The 19,703-nt window shown below is 39.8% G+C and overlaps 1 protein-coding gene across 2 annotated transcripts; it reads right to left on the reverse strand.

Moving 5' to 3' along the window:
* Nucleotides 1-1,179: 1,179 nt before the first annotated feature.
* LOC119492759 (E3 ubiquitin-protein ligase KCMF1-like) lies at nt 1,180-19,177 on the reverse strand. Of its 2 annotated transcripts, none has more exons than XM_037777472.1 (7): nt 18,924-19,177; nt 12,058-12,225; nt 9,431-9,570; nt 7,488-7,589; nt 4,999-5,191; nt 3,409-3,724; nt 1,180-2,860 (listed from the first exon to the last, which is right to left on the reverse strand). In XM_037777472.1, exons 1-7 carry the CDS (start codon nt 18,937-18,939, stop codon nt 2,533-2,535), a joined length of 1,263 nt encoding a protein of 420 aa, XP_037633400.1. In that variant the 5' UTR covers nt 18,940-19,177; the 3' UTR covers nt 1,180-2,532. The 2 variants fall into 2 exon arrangements, with proteins under 2 accessions (XP_037633400.1, XP_037633401.1); XM_037777473.1 differs by having other exon boundaries at nt 4,999-5,179; nt 18,924-19,171.
* Nucleotides 19,178-19,703: the final 526 nt, after the last annotated feature.

The raw sequence follows: 19,703 nt of genomic DNA on the forward strand, positions 1-19,703 counted from the left end.
TTTAAGCGTACCTATGCTGTAAATCCTGTGTTGTTGAGATACAGGTGAATTTATTTCTAGTTATTGTGTTGTTGGCTTTGACTGTTCCTGCACTGTAAATCCTGTTGAGTTGCAGGTGAATGTATGTCTTAGTTAATATGTGGTTGGCGTTATTTATTTGTATGAAACGGGAGTTTAGTTGGGTGGTGTTAGAGGATGTGGGTGAAACTCCAGATTCATAAAACAATATTGTATAAGGGCAAGTAAAAATTCACTTAGAAAAAAATATGAATGTTGAACCGTGCATATTTTGCATCTTTTTCTCAATAAGGCTCTCCTAAAACTCACCTAAGAAGAGTTTCTTCTCTTACTTACAGATAAGGAACTTTGTATAAAAGACATTCAATCAATTTCCGAATAAGCCTATAAATAAAAATTAACTTAGACTGTAGAGGATTGATATCCCAGATTCATGAGATCATTAACATCTCCACTGAAAATCTTGGAGCAGCCTTAGTCCTCCTAACAGATGACCAGTGGGACTCTTGATACACACATCGTCTGCTAAACATGGCTTAATACAGCTGAAAGTGGTACACAGGGTTCATTTTGCTAATGCTAGATTGGCAAAGATTTATCCGATCACTGATCCGCTACGCCCTCGATGTAGTGGCCAGCCAGCATATGTTTCTGGCAGTGTCCGAATCTCTCCACCTTCTGGATAAGTATCTTTAAAGCTTTTGGTGAGATGTTTGAAATCCAATTTGACCCTGACTCAGCCTCTGCCCTCTTTCTCACTTTACAGCTAAACAGTACTCTACAAAATGTTTCTGAAAACATTTGAGCCGAGAAATAGGCAAGATTTGAGGACATTCGAGGAAAGCTCTATTAGTCTATTTTGATGCTTTTTTATGCACTATAACACCTTATTTACATTCAAAGTACAAACAATTCCCCATTGTGAATTCATTTATTTTCATTGTGAATTATAAAATGTTCAGCGGGCCACCCGGCACCATATCACAGGCCGTTAGTTGAGTATCTCAGCTCTACAGGGACCTAAAGCCTTCTGTCATCCTTCATTTCAGTCCCCCTGTACTTAATTTAGTCATTTAATCATGTTAATCTGATGTTGCACTGCTGCTGTGAACGAGGACATGCATCAGGAGATGATGACAAGACTAATTGAGATTGAACTTGACCTGTAAGATATGTGTTTATTTTTTTTACCATATGCTGTACATGCTCACCAAGAAGTTAGCAACTGAGAAAAAAAAAAATATTTAAAGTAAAAACACAAACCAGAGAGCAGGATTGGGTTAGTTAATTTCCATCCAAAACATTTTTATTGTCCTCCAAACTGAAAGGTTTACCCTGTGATTTGGCTTGTTCGCTGAGCCAAAAAACATACATTGCATTTCTTCAGGTAGCAGTGGAGGCATACAAAGATCTTTTTTTTTGACTGAGAGAAATTAATGGAAAGAGCAATACAGGATTCTCTCCTTCAAGTCACATGATGAGTAATCTTTGCATTCATGAGTAATGGAGAGAAGATTAATTTCAGATCACGGGAAGCTTGAGAAGGTAGCGTCTGGTCTTCCATAAAAGAGAGAGAGGGGGAAAACAAAAACAAAAAACAAAAAAAACAACCGTGTGAAGACCAGGTCGTGTTTCTTCCATGTTAGAAAAGGCCTGAAAATGGTCACACCGAAGAGATTGTGTCATCTCTGTTTGCCTCTGAGTTGTGTAACGCCTTTATGTAGAGCATCTGTAGTGTACACAAATGGACACTGGATATGCAATTCAAAACCAAAGTGCCCACAGTCGATATAAAGCAAGGTCACATGACCCAAAACAGGTGATGTCACACAAAGGGGAGGGGGACATGAAGGTAACCAAACACGGCCATCAGTCTGTTTGTGTGTGTGTGGAGCAGAAATGCCAGAGGTGTGGCACTCAGCACCGTTAATTTACAGTTACTCAGGTGTCTGAACAAAAAGAGAAAGACCTCCCCGTATGGTGACTGTGCAGTTAAAAATGGGCACATGGTGATTTAAGCTCATGCTTAAGTTGTGGTAAACCATCCAAGCACTTCTTTAATTAATAACTATAAATACACAGCAGCGATTTTACCGGAGAGGTTTCTGTCTGCGTCCTCTCCCTGGGTGAGTGTGTGACGTGTTCGTCTCTTAAAAACAGCTAACTACGTTTTCTGCTAGAGGAAACACGGGTTATGTGGAATTGATTATCAACTTTCATATAGATTTTTCTATAATATATTTATATAGTTATTTTTCTCTCTCTCACGCACCCACCACGCTTGCTTGCTTTCACATTCTCTCGTCTCACTACTTTTATTCAATGTACACAACGTAATAAACATGGGGGTTGAGTGGGGAGCGACAGAGCTGAAATGACAATCACTGAGAAAAAAATAATAATAAAACAAAGCCAAAAAGAACTGCAGTCTTTTTTGTCATCCATTGGCAGTTGGACCGACTCCGCAGTCAGCCGCGTACAATGGTGGTTCGAGGGGAGGGAGTGGCCATGTCATCAAAGGGGCGGTGCGGGAGGCTCTTTCTTCGTTGGTGCTGTTTTAGTCGTCGTTTTCGTCGTCTTGGTAGCCGGGGTCATCTCCTTGAGGTTGAGGTTCTCCAGCGCCACGTCCAAGGTCATGACCTCAACACAGCCCATGGCCTCGAAGTCAGCGAAATTCCGCAACAGGCCGTGACAGTCGTCCTCGTCGTCGTCGGAGGAGGCCGAGGCGTCCTCGTCGGGCAGCAGCGTGGACAGCAGCAGTTCCGTCACAAACAGGCTCCTGTCGGCCCATTGGGCCTCGCACGCCTGCCGCTCGGCCTCCGACAGCCGCGGTTCGCTCAGCCTGAGGCACAAGAGATTGAACAGTAATGAGAAAGGTGAGAGGAGTAGTGCTGCAACTAATGATTATTATCATTGTCAATTAATTTGTAGATTATTTTTTCGATTAATTGTTTGGTCTAATAAACTGTCAGAAAATGGTGATCAGTGTTTCCCAAAGCCCAAGCTGATGTCCTTAAATGTCTTGTTTTGTCCACAATTCAAAGATATTCAGTTTAATGTCATAGAGGAGTAAAGAAACCAGAAAATATTCACATTTAAGAAGTTGGAATCAGAAAATGTTGACTATTTTTTTCTTGATAAATTACTCAAACTGATTAATCGATTACCAAAATAGTTGGTGATTCATTTAATAGTTGACAACTAATCTATTAATTGTTGCAGCTCTAGAGGGGAGCACGTAACAGTTGATAATAAGGAGGATGGAAGGATAACAAATCAGGTGACAGTAGAGAATAAAAAAAGATCATAAAAATACTCAGTGAAGGTCAAACATCCAAGGCAATTTAAAGTAAAGACATTTAAAGCAGATGCAGGAAATAAGAATCCCACCTGCTGAGTAGAAACTGGGAGCTATGTGCAGTATGCTGTGTGTTGGACTCAGGTGGACCCGGGTTAGGACTGGGGTTGGTATTGTGGTTGGCGCTGGAGTTGGGGTTCCCGGCTGAATTGGTATTGAGGATTGCATTGGCTCGGCCGCCTCCCCGGGTGGCGTTTCGGGCCGTCTCCAACTGCTGACGCGCCGCTTGGGCCTGCTGGCGCTCCAGCTGGAGTTGCATCTGAAGCTGTTGGAGCTGCGAGGCCGAGGGGCCCGAGCTGAGCTGTCCGCCTGCCGAACGCCGCACCCCTGACAACTGGGACAGAAGCTCTGGAGGAACAAGATGGAAAAGACAAGGGCTTAATGTCAGAAAATGATGATTGCAACAAGGAGCAAAGACTTTGGCTGTGTCCGAAGTCATTTACTCATTCACTACTCCCTACTCACTATCCAGGGAGTTCTATGTAGAGGACTATATAGTGAGCTCATCGGCAAAATGAAAAAACACTTTCGGACACTACTCTGGTCATTTTCTCTGTGCCATTATGTCATTGCTGTCGCACAATTAAAACGTGCCAGATCGATGTCTGCTGGTAGACCATCCATAATAAACACCGGCATGTAGTTTTGTGATAAATGCATACAGTATGTAAGGTATTTTAGCAAAGGAGTGAATTTAAGTTTCCCTAGGTAAGCAGTGATGCAGCGTATATGTCTTGGACTTTTATTGTGCAAGGTAAGAACTAACAGCCTGTGCAGTCCTGTGCTAATAAGCTGCACCATTAACACTAGTTAGTGTTGAAAAACAGTCTCATCAGACAGCCTGTACATCAGTTTACCAGACAGTAAGATCTCATGTGCAAACTGTTGATAGTTCAAAATCAAAATACAACATTTAAGAATTTGTTTTGTCAATTTAACGTAAGAAGTAAATATGTAAAATTGGTCACATTGTTTATCCCTAAAAACTACCATTTAATGAGCTATACTGTCACAGAACAACAATCTAGTAGGACCGCTGTGCAGCCTCTGATCCACAATCAAACGTACAGCACTGTAACTCAAAGGACCCACACATGTTCAGTATGATAAGACCCTCAGCAGTGATGCTTTTAGGGCTAAAACTGGACCAGTCGGGTAAACATCCCAGCAGGTATAGCGGGTCATTAGTGAGGAGGCTATTTGTGAGGCGGACTGAACAGGGACCCTCGTTATGGCACAGCTGGAGCTGACATGGCGAATGCCAAGCACTGAACCGGATTAAAATTGGGAACAGGATAAACAAGGAATTGCCACAGCAACAACTCTGCCCACACATCAGTTTTATCCAGACAACCTTTAAGACCAAGCCTGTATAATATCTCTGCAACTGCAGGTAATTTATCTGCATGTGTGAGACACTATTTATATAAGACTAAGTACTGAGCACCAATGTATTGTATGTCAGACCTCCTGCAGTTGTAGCTGTGTGATACTGATTTTAATAGTTTTCAGTACTGAGAACAAGAAGCTTCTTGTTCTGCAGCGGTGTTCCTCAGTTGGAGCCTGTATCATACATGTCAGCATGGGTTTACCGTGTCAACATGACTTCTTGTGTGACTGACCTGCTATGGGGTCCATGGCCTCTCTGCTGTAGTTGGAACTCTGTGAGGAGCTCTGGCTGGTGGAGAGCCCCCCTGTGGTGCTGCTGGTGAAGTGCATGTTAGACCTGCGGGCTCGTGGACCACCCAGCCCACGACCAGGGTGAAACATCCTCCTCACGTGCCGCACACCACTGGACTCATCGTGAAGCTCGCCGTTAAGGAACAAATCAGGAGCATAATAGTGCTACAACTCATTATAATTTTAATTTTACACTTTAAATCTACAAAAATTATGAAAAATACCCCACCATTAGTTCCCAGAGCCCAAGCCTATAAATTGAATTTGCTTGTTTTGTCCAACCCACAGTCCAAAACCAAAAGATATATTTATATTCTTACATTTGAGAAGCTGGAACAAGCAAATATTAGGCATAGATTGACTGTCAACAATTAATTCTCTGTGAATCGACAAATGTATTAATCAACTTGAAATACACTCAGGCCTTCAGATCCAGCTGCAATCTGCTAATAGAATTTGCATGGTGCTCTCACGAACCCATGCACATGATACCACACTGAGTACACCGCCCACAAACAAAAGCTACGGCCCTATATTATGAAGCTCAGGATGCACTTGTTCTGCCTGTGCCTCATTTAACTACATTTTTGCATCTTTTGTTTTCTCAACAGCACTTATTCAAAGCGCTCTATAAATAGACGGCAGCAGCAGCAGTACTCCGAGTGTTTCAGCTGGTTCCTGCCAGGCAAACACAGATGCTGCCATTTCAACCCCTTTTACACAATCTGATAAATAACAAATCCTTGAACAGAACAAGCCCTCCTTTCTGTGGCTCTCCTCCTGAACAACTTGTACAGTGAGTCAACTCAGTCACGTGGGTTTATTCCTATATAAAACTGTATATTCAACCTAAAGGACTGAAGGGGTTGCATACGCATTTCTAGAATATAATATAATTGAGTAAAACACTTGAGCAGAGCCTCAAGTTCGAATGATGTCATAGTAATTAAGAATAGTTTTTTTTAGTAGAAATGTTCGAGTTGCCGTCTTTCCAACTGGTCTGATTCAAACTGAACCACATGTGAATGTGTTTCTCCAATGAAACATCCCCTGCATCGTTTGCAGTTAGGGCTGCTCGATTATGGCAAAAATCATAATTCCGATTATTTTAGTCAATAGAGAGGGCACAGTGAGCACTAAGCGGCGAGGTCGAGGCGAGGAGTGCTGTAAAGCGCTTCCTTCACCCAGGGCCTTCCAAGTCGACAGAGAGCTGGTCGCGGTGCACCACTAAGGTGGAGCCAGCGCCGGGGAGAGGTCCCATGAGGGGATCTTCTTACGCTGTAAAGGAAAGGGGTGCGCTGGATTTATAACACAAGACAAAACGAGAACGCGGTTGCAAAACGGAATGCGGCACAATAATCGTTTTGTCAATTATCTTGTTTTCATAATCGTTGGAAGCTAAAATCGTAATTGAAATTACTACTTTTTGTGCCTGTAACTATTACTGCCTTCTGCAGAAATGTGCGTCATCTCACCATTGTGTTTGTGTGACAGTAGAACGGAAGATAAAAATAATGCAAAATGCACCGATACAGCTTTTTCTCTCCAGGTACAGATTCCAATACTTCAACTCATGGTATCCGTCAATACCAAGTACCAATCCAATACCAGTGCTAAATCTACAATTTGTACATCTCACTGGGTAAAATTCATATACACATACTCATATGAAGCTTGTAATTTCGCAGCCGATATCCGATCCGTTTAATCAGGCCAGTATCACCAATATCGATCCAGACTGAATTACTACAGCCCTACAAACCATCAAAACTGCAAATGTCCACTAGTCATCTTTGACACGTTTGAAACAAAAACATGAAACAATACTCAACTGAATTTGATCTGTTGTTTAGCAACACTCTCAAAGGACGAGAGTAAGAACAAGGCCACACAAGCAAGTTTGAAGGAAAACATGAAGATGAGCTCACTTGGCCTCCACTCTGTTTTTCATCCTCTTTGCGTCGAAGCAGTGGCGAACCAACTGATCCATCTGACTGAAGCCTCCATATTAGAGTTTGTCACAATGGCGTGAGAAACATAATTTAATTTAAAACAGCACAACAGCTATGAAATCATTACTGCACATATTCTGGCCTCATTTATGTTCACCCACCATGGTGATTTGGAAAACTACCACAGGAGGGTTTACTGTTATCAGCAAAATGTCAACAAATGTCAGTTCCACTGAACAGACGCCTCCCCGGTGCGCTAATCTTTAAAATGACAAAGCAATCTGGATGACACAGATCACTTCTATCACGTAGCATATACTGTATAAAAATATCCGAATAGTTTCCACACAGAATCCTTGAAATATCTGCTTCTCTTCACACAACTGACAGAAACACAATTCAGCAGCCAGGTTATGTCTGCGGAGGTGTGTGTGTGTGTGTGATTGGGGGTGGGGATGACGACTATTTGAAAAGGATATCAAGTCTCTGGGTGCTCTGTGTTCAAGTGTGAGATGAGCAGCAAAGTCATCTGTCACATGATTCGGGTCGCCACCTGGCAGCGCTGCACATATGGGGCAGATCTAGAGGACAGGAAGAGAGAGAGCGCACACGTTAACATCAGCACACTTCAACAGTCAGCAGTTGGTGCTGCGTCCTCTTGAACGAACTCTGAGATCGGCAAATATCGACTGTACAAAGGCCTGATTTAAACATGAAGAGATGCAATTTCAGGACAGCTCCAGTTCTGTGTTGAGTGTCAAAACACCAACAGATATGAGATCAAGTTGAAGGCACGGATCGATTTTGGTTTAATTTGTTGGTGGAAGCTGCTAAACAGAATGACATATGAGCTGCTGTACTGTTATACCATGGATTCTGTAAAAAGCATCATGTTATTTTGTTAAGTTCTTGTATTTAAAATGCTTAAAATCTACATTTGTCTAGCTAACTTCCAGTATTAGTAAGAACAAGTAGGTGAAGTATTTGCCGAACAATCTTTTTTTAAATTTGAATCAACTTGACAAACTAGAACAATATTTGAGGTCATGAACTACGTTATGATTCACACTACGCTTGCTGCCTGTCTTAAGTTATTCACTCTTGGATATTAATTGGCAACCCTGACAGTCATTTACTCACGAATAGTCACTCAATGACAACACCTTTCCTGCATAGCTGCAGGTCTGCTGATGTGAGTTCTGACTGAAAATGACTCAGTTGAACAGAGATAGCCCAAAAATCATTTCACTGATAGTCTGTGTTTGGGTGTTTGAGTGCACGAGTGAAGCTACAAGTTGATTTACGTATGATTCTAAAATGAATGGAAATCAGAGGAAGGAAGAATAATGTTCATGCATTGGAATAACATCAGCAGTAATGAGAAGTGTACAATTCGTGGGCTGAGGTTCTTTTAACTGTTTCTCAGCAGTTCAAACCAGTGTTTTCTTGCTATCTGTCAGGCTGTGCAGCTCTATTTATAGATGCTCACTGTTTTTCTTCTACCTGACATCACTAGCAGTTCAGTTTTACTTGCAGCGTCAGAAGCCGACATCAGAACTAGGCTTTGACTGACATTGTGAAGCAAGACGACAATTAAGATGTAAACAAACTCTACAGCATACTTTTGAGGTTTTTATATCATTCTGTAGCTTCACAGTGGTGTTACTTGTGTATTCAAATCCAAACATTCAAGTATGAATGTTTTAGTATAGGTTTCTGCATGATGACGTTCCTTATCCATAGTCAGTGTGTTTTACAGTAACTTAGATGGCAGTCAGCATGCTCCCAGTTTGTAGAAGCAGACAGGAGTACTGGCACAGAAGCTAAGCAATGTACTTCTGTGTGGACGCCACATTAGTTCGGATCCGAGAGTCACACAATATCACAAACAAACTAACTGATCGAGGCAGCGGTAGACCAGCAACTCCTGTGTTCTGTGATGTAAAATGACTCAATGGAGTCTGGTTTGCTGGCTTTGAAGTAGAGTTGTTCCAATACCGATACCAAACCTACTCAGTTTCGGCCAATACTGCAAGTTCAGATATCGGAATTGGTATCGGGAAGGAAAAAATGGTATCGGAACATCTCTACTTTGAAGACAGCGATATAGTGGCTTCAGTTCCCCGTCAGAAAGTGCTGTCTGATGGCGATGTAAAGCTGTGAAAATATTCTAAATATAGCTTTCACTTAAACTGATGTTCACTTTTTTTTTTGGGTGGCTAAAGGACATTTTTCTGCTACTCCCGTCCACAGCTACTTTACCTCGCCGTCAGACAGCCCTTTCCGGTGGGGGAACGGATTCAATGTACTCAATAGAGAAAACATGCTGAGGTATGTGAGGAAAATCAACACGAATGTGAATGTTTCCAGGTCTTAAGATCTGTGCAATCAAGGTTTCATAGATGGCGGCATGTGAACGTACCACTTCTGTGGAGGTCTCTGTGTGCTCTGCAGCCACGTGCTCCTGCAGGGAGATCTCTGTGTAGCCCATCCTGCCACAGTAGGGACATGTGAAGGCCTGAGGCTGCTCCACTGAGAACGCTTCTCCACCGTAGTACAGGTCTGGAGGGGAATCGAGATGGACAGTCAGTCAGAAACAGTGATTTAGATATAAGGTCCATTGCAGTGTTTCTCCTGCACAGAACCACAGCTGCCACAGATGAAGGAAGTTAGACAATAACAGAAAGTCAAAGCTTCAGAAGGCGTATTTTACCAGGATGTTAACACAAAAAAAGTCATGTTGAAGCCTATTTGGACAAGATTAATTAGTAAACAGGTTCAATTCAGACAATGAGAGAAACCTTCTGGTTAACCACAGCATTTTTTAGCCTGGCCACATTACAGGGAACGGTTAATAACCAAACATTCCCTAGCCGACTCACATAAAATCAACCTGGGGGCAGTTTCAACAAGCCATTAACACAACACTGACATATTATCACCTTATAAAGTTGCTCTGGTGAATGTGTTAGCAAGCAGACACAGAGCACCATTAGCATTCATTCAAAGAAGTCTTTAATTATTTTTACTTTCCTGCTTGCTCTGTTTTGATCTCCACCAATTTCTGAGGGAAATATCTGGTTCTTTTGTTGAGAAATGCTCCATTTTGTTCACCAGCTAGTCACTAACTGTGTCTGGCTGTTATTTGGTGTTGGGCAGGTTAGATACTGTGGGTTTATCTGCTACAAACAACACCAATGACAGTGGGGAGACTGAACCAAAAGTGTAACGTTGACAGGCTAATTATCTGTGGTTTACACAATATGAAAACGATTGATAAGTGCAGCTTTAAAGAAAGCAGTTTGTGATACACCTTTCCTTGCCTACTGCATATAAAATCATCTTTTAAGAAGCCCATCTACAGCTAATAATAATACAATCGTAAAAAGAGTCTAACATATGGCTCACATGACAGCTTTTCTTAATTATTTCCTCATCAAAACAATAACAATTTTATTTCAATTCTACCATTAAACTGTTTGTGTAAATATGCTGAGATCAACTGTTGGTTTAGTTGGTGGAGGACCAACAGGGACACTGAAAAAACAACAGCCGCAAAATCTTTATGAGCTTACACCTTCTGCTGTGCTTTCAGCAACAGTTTGTATTTTTTTTTTCAACAGATTGAAAAACAGAATTTCCAACGTTTCCAACATATTTCACAGCACCAATGTATGAAATAATAGTAGAAGTCGTCCAACAACAAAAAAAAAAACGGTCAATCAAAACCATAATTTAACTACATTTGAGGTGATAGCACATCCACTGTAATATCCAACACTTTATCATCCCAACTCGTCACATGCCACTGCTTTGTCACGCCCCTTGGTGTCATTTTATCTTCGGCATCAAAACCACTATAGTTAGGTTTAGGAAAGACCTACATGGTTGGGCTTAAAACTACTACCATTGTACATTGAAAATGACACTGAACGTTGTGAACAGGGGACACGAACGAACAGCTGATTGCCACGTGACGTACGGGACATGAACAGTGGTCTCCTGGATGAAAGCCTTGTGTTTGTCGGACACCATCCACCTCCCCTCCCGCCTGCACAGTGTGTCTCTTTCGCTCTTTAAACTACGCCACCACACTCCCGGTGCACTTTCTCAAAGCGTTTGTTGTTGACGCGGTTTACATTATAGTTAAAGGAACGCCTGGTGCATTTCATACCGATGCTAAAGGGGCGGCGGTACTGAATGCAGACGGCCGTGACAAAGCCTTGGTATTTAACGCCCTGGGAATGAGAACAGGCTGTTATATCAAGTTCACAAATTATTAATAGGAACTAAATTTACAGTAAGTCTGGTCTAGTTGGATTGGAATATCTCCATCCCAATTGCTGCCACTACAAACACTTTTATTTATATAGAGATAAAATCAGACCAGAAGCCCAATAACACACTCCTAAAAACCCCTAAGGCTGTCTGGGTCACATCAATCACCACTAAGCCATTTGGGAGCAGCCTTCCCGTCTGAAAACAAAAGCCAGCGACAGCAAAAGATAACCTACACTGTAACAGTTTAACTTGTGCGGGCTTATTAAAGCCACCAACGGGTGGTTTCCAAAGACTTCCAGTATCAGGAGTTTATCTGTATTATGACATGCCAGTTCTTGAGTATTTGTGAATCACTGCACAAACTTTGAAAACCCCTGTATAAAAACTCAAGATCATGTGTTGGTGAAGCCCATGATCACCTCATCACACCACATGCACATACACACACTCCTTCTTTAGTCATACTTATTTTTGATAGTTCAATGTTGATTCTCAGCTTACAATAATGTCTGACTCAGAAGCACTCTGACATTGAGGTGATAAACCACTTAGAGAATCACTTTATAGATACGGTGTGTCTGGTTTGAGGTTAATCTTAGAAGTGAACTGTAGAGATGCAGCAAAATGTGAATACATTGTGTTCAACATCTGAATTTTCCTGCCTGATTGTCAGTGGATTATCAACAAATATCATAATACTGACACACTTTCCATATTTTCACAACCTGGATAGGTACTCTGCTTGACGCGAATATCGATTCTACTTACCAAAGTCAACTCTGGTTAATATACACTGCATGGGATGCTCTGTGGTGTGTCTGGTTGTGGTTGCACCGCTCTCGTAGCACGACGCGCACAGATCGTAGTCGTAGCAGATTAAACATTTGTATCGTCGACCTCTGAAGTTGCCTTTTAAACATGCATCACAGCTCACGCCTGAGGGAAGAAAGATAACACATGACAGGAGAAAAGACACATTAGATGTTGCATATAAGTCAACTTCATTTGTGTTGATCAATACAGCATATATAACAGATAGTTAAGTTTCATAATTTCTGATTTTAAAGATCATATAAAGAATGTATTCTTCTCTGTTCTTATTAAACATTGACATTAGATTGTTTCAACTGGGATTTCCTTAAACAATTCAGATCAAAATTAACCAAGAAATGTATTTCTTATAATCAATGAATGAATTACAATGAATATAAGCTTCTTATTTTTACTTTATACAAAAAAAGGTTTACTTCAAAACATACCTATTCAAGAAGTATACAGTATCATTTTAACAGAATGGTAACTGCATGCTTGCAAAAAGGGTATTATACATGCGGTGGACAGAACATGACCACCTGCAAAATATAATGCAATCCAATAAGATAGTCCTGCAATAAATACTACATCCATATACAGTAACTTTGAGTTTTAAATGAGGCTGTAGGAGAAGTTGAATTTTGGTGCTGTGCAAAGTATTACAGTTTTGTTGGACTTTTTATATTTTGTTGGTTTGGTTGTATATTTCCTTTTGTCATGGTGGTGAATGCACATGGGTGAGGTGGATTGGATGTCTGTGTTTGATTGTAACACAACACTATGATCAAAAATCATTGCACGGAAATACCTTCAGTATCAGCAGCCTTAAAAATAACCATGAAGTAGAAACAACCCTTCTTTGACACAGTCCAGCCAAAACCATACTTGCCAACCCTTCCGATTTTCCCAGAAGACTCCTGTTTTTCATTGCCCTTTCCCGGTTTCCTCCCTGGGTCACAATAATTTTCCTGCGTTTCTCCCAATTTATGGTAAATTTTCACACCTTTTTTCCTTTTCATTATCTCAACATGTTTCGGTCACTGTACAGAATAAGTCCTACTGTTTCTACCTGTACAAAAATAAAGCTACACCAAATGTTGCTTCCTGGTGGCAGAGATGCTCGTGACACAACGCAGTTTGAGCTGCGCTTGTGGCACGCCCAAATTTCGGCTTTGCTCGAAGCAGCAAAAAGCCGTCGTGGCATGGCGCAAGCCTTTAGAAATGATGGGTTTTAGAGCGCAGTGGTGCTGTTGTTGCATTGTCTGAAAGGGCCTTCAGTGAGTGAGAGATGGAGAGGGAAATTGAGAGAACTAAGAGAAAGAAATACTCAAGCAGGGGCAAAAAATGAATGAATGAATAAAAACTGATGAATATTAGATTCACACAAATTCACGCTAGAGGGGAGAATTATTCAGGAATTTAACATTAAAATGCTGTTGCAGTGTACTTATTTTCATTCTTTAAAAGTCACTAGAAAACAGGAAACAAATTCTATGAAACTCAAATTTGCTTAGACCCCCCTGCTTTAATTTTTAAATGCTCCCTATTTTTGAGGTCTCAAGGTTGGCAAGTATGGTCAAAAGTGAACATCAAAGGGGTCACACTGGGTACTTACAGCAGGGATATTGCATTGCATCATGTATTACAAGTATGTTACTGTATCCACCCCCCCTGTTGCAATCCTCTTACTCTGGAGTGACCAGCAGACTAATTGACTAATGTCTGCCCCATTCACCTTTCAATACAACTACACTCACAACACCTATCTCATTCATAAAGCCAACCTCATCACTATATTCATTCCAACACTATGTATATATATAAGGCATATTAACCTTGTGTGTCACATGGGGGTAAACGGGACCCTCTTATGTGTGTTCAAGCTCAGGCAATTCTTGATTGACTTGGACAGTCGTGCAGTCTCGGTGTATTGTATGACACCAGGCTGTCTAAACTGTCTCATTCATAGCTAGCGAGCTGTTAAAGCTTAGTGCCACCCGGGATCCTGACTGCAGACACGTTAACGACAGTAACAACATCTCAAGACATAAAATAACTTCATGACAGTTTAGTTTACAACAACAACACAGACGTGGAAACTGTAAGGTGATTTACATTACAATGCATATTCAGGCTGACAGTATGAGGAAAATAAAGTGTTTTTTGAACATCACAGCATGTAAACATGTTCTAGTAGAAACACAAAATACAAGTATGAACCTGAAAATGAGCACGATATGGGACCTTTAAGATAAAAAAATGTGCGATTAAACAACTGTAAGGCCACCCAAGGCCTGACTAACCTTCGCTGCTGCTGGCTAACCATTACACGAATAAATCAGTTAGCTTCACTGTTAGCTCACAAGCAAAGACAAGCTGTGGTATTCTTCACCTTACTCAACTTCTAACCAACTCAAACTGGGAGGAAAAACTGGCATGGCCATTTTCAAAGGGGTCCCTTGACCTCTGACCTCAAGATATGTGAATGAAAATGGGTTCTATGGGTACCCACGAGTCTCCCCTTTACAGACATGCCCACTTTATGTTAATCACATGCAGTTTGGGGTAAGTCATAGTGAAGTCAGCACACTGACAGCTGTTGTTGCTTGATGGGCTTGAGTTTGCCATGTTATGATTTGAGCATATTTTTTTATGTTAAATGCAGTACCTGTGAGGGTTTCTGGACAATATTTGACATTACTTTGTGTTGTTAATTGATTTCAAATAATAAATATATACATATATCTTCATAAAGCAGCATATTTTTCCACTCCCATGTTGATAAGAGGATTAAATACTAACTTCAGATACAAAATGTGGTTGTTGCTTGTTGGGCTGCAGTTTGCCATGTTATGATTTGAGCATATTTTGTTATGCTAAATGCAGTACCTGTGAGGGTTTCTGGACAATATTTGTCATTACTTTATGTTGTTAATTGATTTCCAATAATAAATATATACATACATTTGGATAAAGCAGCATATTTGTCCCCTCCCATGTTGATAAGAGCATTAAAGTTTGCAGTTTGGGGCAAGTCATAGTCAAGTCAGCACACTGACACACTGACAGCTGTTGTTGCTTGTTGAGCTTGAGTTTGCCATGTTATGATTTGAGCACATTATTTGATGTTAAATGCAGTACCTGTGAGGGTTTCTAGACAATAGTTGTCATTACTTTGTGTTGTAAATTGATTTCCAATAATACATGTATACATACATTTGCATAAACACAGCATATTTGTCCACTCCCATGTTGATAAGAGGATTAAATACTAACTTAAGATAAAAAATGTGGTTGTTGCTTGTTGGGCTGCAGTTTGCCATGTTATTATTTGAGCATATTTTGTTATGTTAAATGCAGTACCTGTGAGGGTTTCAGGACAATATCTGTCATTGTATTGTGTTGTTAATTGATTTCCAATAATACATGTATACATACATTTGCATAAACATAGAATATTTGTCCACTCCCATGTTGATAAGAGGATTAAATACTAACTTAAGATAACAAAATGTGCAATTAATTTGCATTTATTTTAATAGATTGACAGCCCTTAACTGTACACAGGAATGACTGGAAAACAGTATTGAAATTAAATGAGTATATTGAATTGAGACATGCTTTAAAAACATAGCTTATAGATCTTTATATGACAAATTAAACAACTGTAAGGCCGCCCAGGGGCCTGACTAACCTTCGCTGCTGCTGGCTAACCATTACACGAATAAACCAGTTAGCTCAGACAAGCTGTGGTATTCTTCACAACTTGTAACCAGCATGTTAACTCATGCAGTACCTGTGAGGGTTTCTAGACAATATTTGTCATTACTTTGTGTTAATTGATTTCCAATAACACATGTAAACATACATTTGCATAAAGCAGCATATTTGTCCCTGCCCATGTTGATAAGAGTATTAAAGTTTGCAGTTTAGGGCAAGTCATAGTCAAGTCAGCACATTGACACACTGACAGCTGTTGTTGCTTGTTGGGCTGCAGTTTGCCATGTTATGATTTGAGCACATTATTTGATGTTAAATGCAGTACCTGTGAGGGTTTCTAGACAACATGTGTCATTACTTTGTGTTGTTAATTGATTTCCAATAATAAATATATACATACATTTGCATAAAGCAGCATATCTGTCCACTCCCATGTTGATAAGAGGATTAAATACTAACTTAAGATAAAGAATTTGCAATTAATTTGCATTTATTTTAATAGATTGACAGCCCTAAACTGTACACAGGAATGACTGGAAAACAGTATTGAAATTAAATGAGTATATTGAATTGAGACATGCTTTAAAAACATAGCTTATAGATCTTTATATGACAAACTAAACAACTGTAAGGCCGCCCAGGGGCCTGACTAACCTTCGCTGCTGCTGGCTAACCATTACACGAATAAACCAGTTAGCTCAGACAAGCTGTGGTATTCTTCACAACTTGTAACCAGCATGTTAACTCATGCAGTACCTGTGAGGGTTTCTAGACAATATTTGTCATTACTTTGTGTTAATTGATTTCCAATAACACATGTAAACATACATTTGCATAAAGCAACATATTTGTCCCTGCCCATGTTGATAAGAGTATTAAAGTTTGCAGTTTGGGGCAAGTCATAGTCAAGTCGACACACTGACAGCTGTTGTTGCTTGTTGGGCTGCAGTTTGCCATGTTATGATTTGAGCACATTATTTGATGTTAAATGCAGTACCTGTGAGGGTTTCTAAACAATAGTTGTCATTACTTTGTGTTGTAAATTGATTTCCAATAATACATGTATACATACATTTGCATAAACATAGAATATTTGTCCACTCCCATGTTGATAAGAGGATTAAATACTAACTTAAGAAAGAATTTGCAATTAATTTGCATTTATTTTTAATAGATTGACAGCCCTAAACTGTACACAGGACTGACTGGAAAACAGTATTGGAATTAAATGAGTATATTGAATTGAGACATGCTTTAAAAACATAGCTTATAGATCTTTATATGACAAATTAAACAAGTGTAAGGCCGCCCAGGGGCAATTTTTGTCATTACTTTATGTTGTTAATTGATTTCCAATAATAAATATATACATACATTTGGATAAAGCAGCATATTTGTCCCCTCCCATGTTGATAAGAGCATTAAAGTTTGCAGTTTGGGGCAAGTCATAGTCAAGTCAGCACACTGACACACTGACAGCTGTTGTTGCTTGTTGGGCTGCAGTTTGCCATGTTATGATTTGAGCACATTATTTGATGTTAAATGCAGTACCTGTGAGGGTTTCTAGACAAAATGTGTCATTACTTTGTGTTGTTAATTGATTTCCAATAGTACATGTATACATACATTTGCATAAACATAGCATATTTGTCCACTCCCATGTTGATAAGAAGATTAAATACTAACTTAAGATAAAGAATTTGCAATTAATTTGCATTTATTTTAATAGATTGACAGCCCTAAACTGTACACAGGACTGACTGGAAAATAGTATTGAAATTAAATGAGTATATTGAATTGAGACATGCTTTAAAAACATAGCTTATAGATCTTTATATGACAAATTAAACAAGTGTAAAGCCGCCCAGGGGCAATTTTTGTCATTACTTTATGTTGTTAATTGATTTCCAAAAATAAATATATACATACATTTGGATAAAGCAGCATATTTGTCCCCTCCCATGTTGATAAGAGCATTAAAGTTTGCAGTTTGGGGCAAGTCATAGTCAAGTCAGCACACTGACACACTGACAGCTGTTGTTGCTTGTTGAGCTTGAGTTTGCCATGTTATGATTTGAGCACATTATTTGATGTTAAATGCAGTACCTGTGAGGGTTTCTAGACAACATGTGTCATTACTTTGTGTTGTTAATTGATTTCCAATAATACATGTATACATACATTTGCATAAAGCAGCATATCTGTCCACTCCCATGTTGATAAGAGGATTAAATACTAACTTAAGATAAAGAATTTGCAATTAATTTGCATTTATTTTTAATAGATTGACAGCCCTTAACTGTACACAGGACTGTCTGGAAAACAGTATTGGAATTAAATGAGTATATAGAATTGAGACATGCTTTAAAAACATAGCTTATAGATCTTTAAATGACAAATTAAACAAGTGTAAGGCCGCCCAGGGGCCTGACTAACCTTCGCTGCTGCTGGCTAACCATTACACGAATAAACCAGTTAGCTCACAAAGACAAGCTGTAGTATTCTTCACAACTTTTACAGACTCAAACTACATCCTGACAACGTTAGCTGACGTTTTCCTTGACACCAAACTTCAATCCCAACAAGGTTGGCCACAAGGACGAGGTTGAGGTGTTGGGTTTTGCTAAACATGTTAGCTTTGCGAAATCTAAAAAAGGCCAACTTTTTTACCAGGAAGGAGGCTAAAACAAGCCTAACGAGAAGACAAGCCTCCCCAGACCCTGCAACACCATCTGGGACTCGCTGCTTCCTATTCTCGGCACTCCCACCTCCAGCTCGTTAACGTTAACCTACATAACCTATTATACCAGCGAGCTTACAGGCAGGCTAGCTAGCACACCTAAGCTAACCCTAACTAGCTTCTTCCGCTTCTCTGTCAGCGTTGTTTTGGTCACATTTTCTGAAACATAAAACTGCATTTGGATTTGGACACACATTCTGTGGCCGCCATAATGCATCCACTACGAAATTACACTGCACCCTTTGCTGCTAGCACTAGTTAGCTTAGGATGGGCTGCAAAACAAGACAGCTAGCTATAGCTACTGTTAGCTGGGGTTTTAATCACACACAATCCTCTCCTCCTCTGCGTTCATGTCTTTACCTTCATGTCGGGACATCCTCCTGCGATCACTAGCGCAGCCCCCTGCTCGGGCTAGCCTGGCTTTGCAATGCAGAATAGTATTAGTGAGGAGAAGCCGGGGCTGGTTTGGTTGGCTGGCTGTCCCTGGCCTCTTCCCTCATGAAGGATCCGGTCTGGCTCGCTGCTAACCCCCCTCCTCCTCCTCCTCCTCCTCTTCTTCCTCCACCGCCTCCTGCTGTGTCACTGTCCGGTACTCTGCTCCTCCGGACACACGGTGGCGCTGTTGTCTCAGGGGTGGTGCTGCTAAGAGTGCTTTGGCATGGTGGGTGGCTGAGACATGACTATGGAAAAGGGGTTTATAGGGACTCCCCAGGGACTTTGAAAGGGCTCCAAGAGTCCACCAAAACAAGATTTATATTTATATATATATATATATATATATATATATATATATATATATATATATTTATATATTTATATAAATATATTTATATATATATATTCATATATATATGTTATTAATAATTGTATTAATTCAAAGTTCTTGTCCATCTTTCTGAACAGGCACTTAGATGTTTTTCCCGTCACCTGATGGAGCTATATATATATATATATATATTTATATATTTTATAAATCTTGTATATATTAATATTTATATAAATCTTGTATATATATATATAACATATTTATACATAATATATATATAACATATTTATATATATATATATTTATATTTATTCATATATATATATATATATATATATATATGTTATTAATAATTGTATTAATTCAAAGTTCTT

This window comes from Sebastes umbrosus, chromosome 8 (assembly GCF_015220745.1).
Source record: "Sebastes umbrosus isolate fSebUmb1 chromosome 8, fSebUmb1.pri, whole genome shotgun sequence".
Classification (NCBI taxonomy): domain Eukaryota; kingdom Metazoa; phylum Chordata; class Actinopteri; order Perciformes; family Sebastidae; genus Sebastes; species Sebastes umbrosus.

Excerpts from the sequence above, each read along its gene's own strand:
- LOC119492759 (XM_037777472.1), bottom strand. Across the intron at positions 7,590-9,430 it reads CAGAGACCTCCACAGAAGTG|ATCTGCCCCATATGTGCAGC; the intron begins GTACGTTCACAT and ends CCTGTCCTCTAG. Across the intron at positions 2,861-3,408 it reads TCCCAGTTTCTACTCAGCAG|GCTGAGCGAACCGCGGCTGT; the intron begins GTGGGATTCTTA and ends CTTGTGCCTCAG.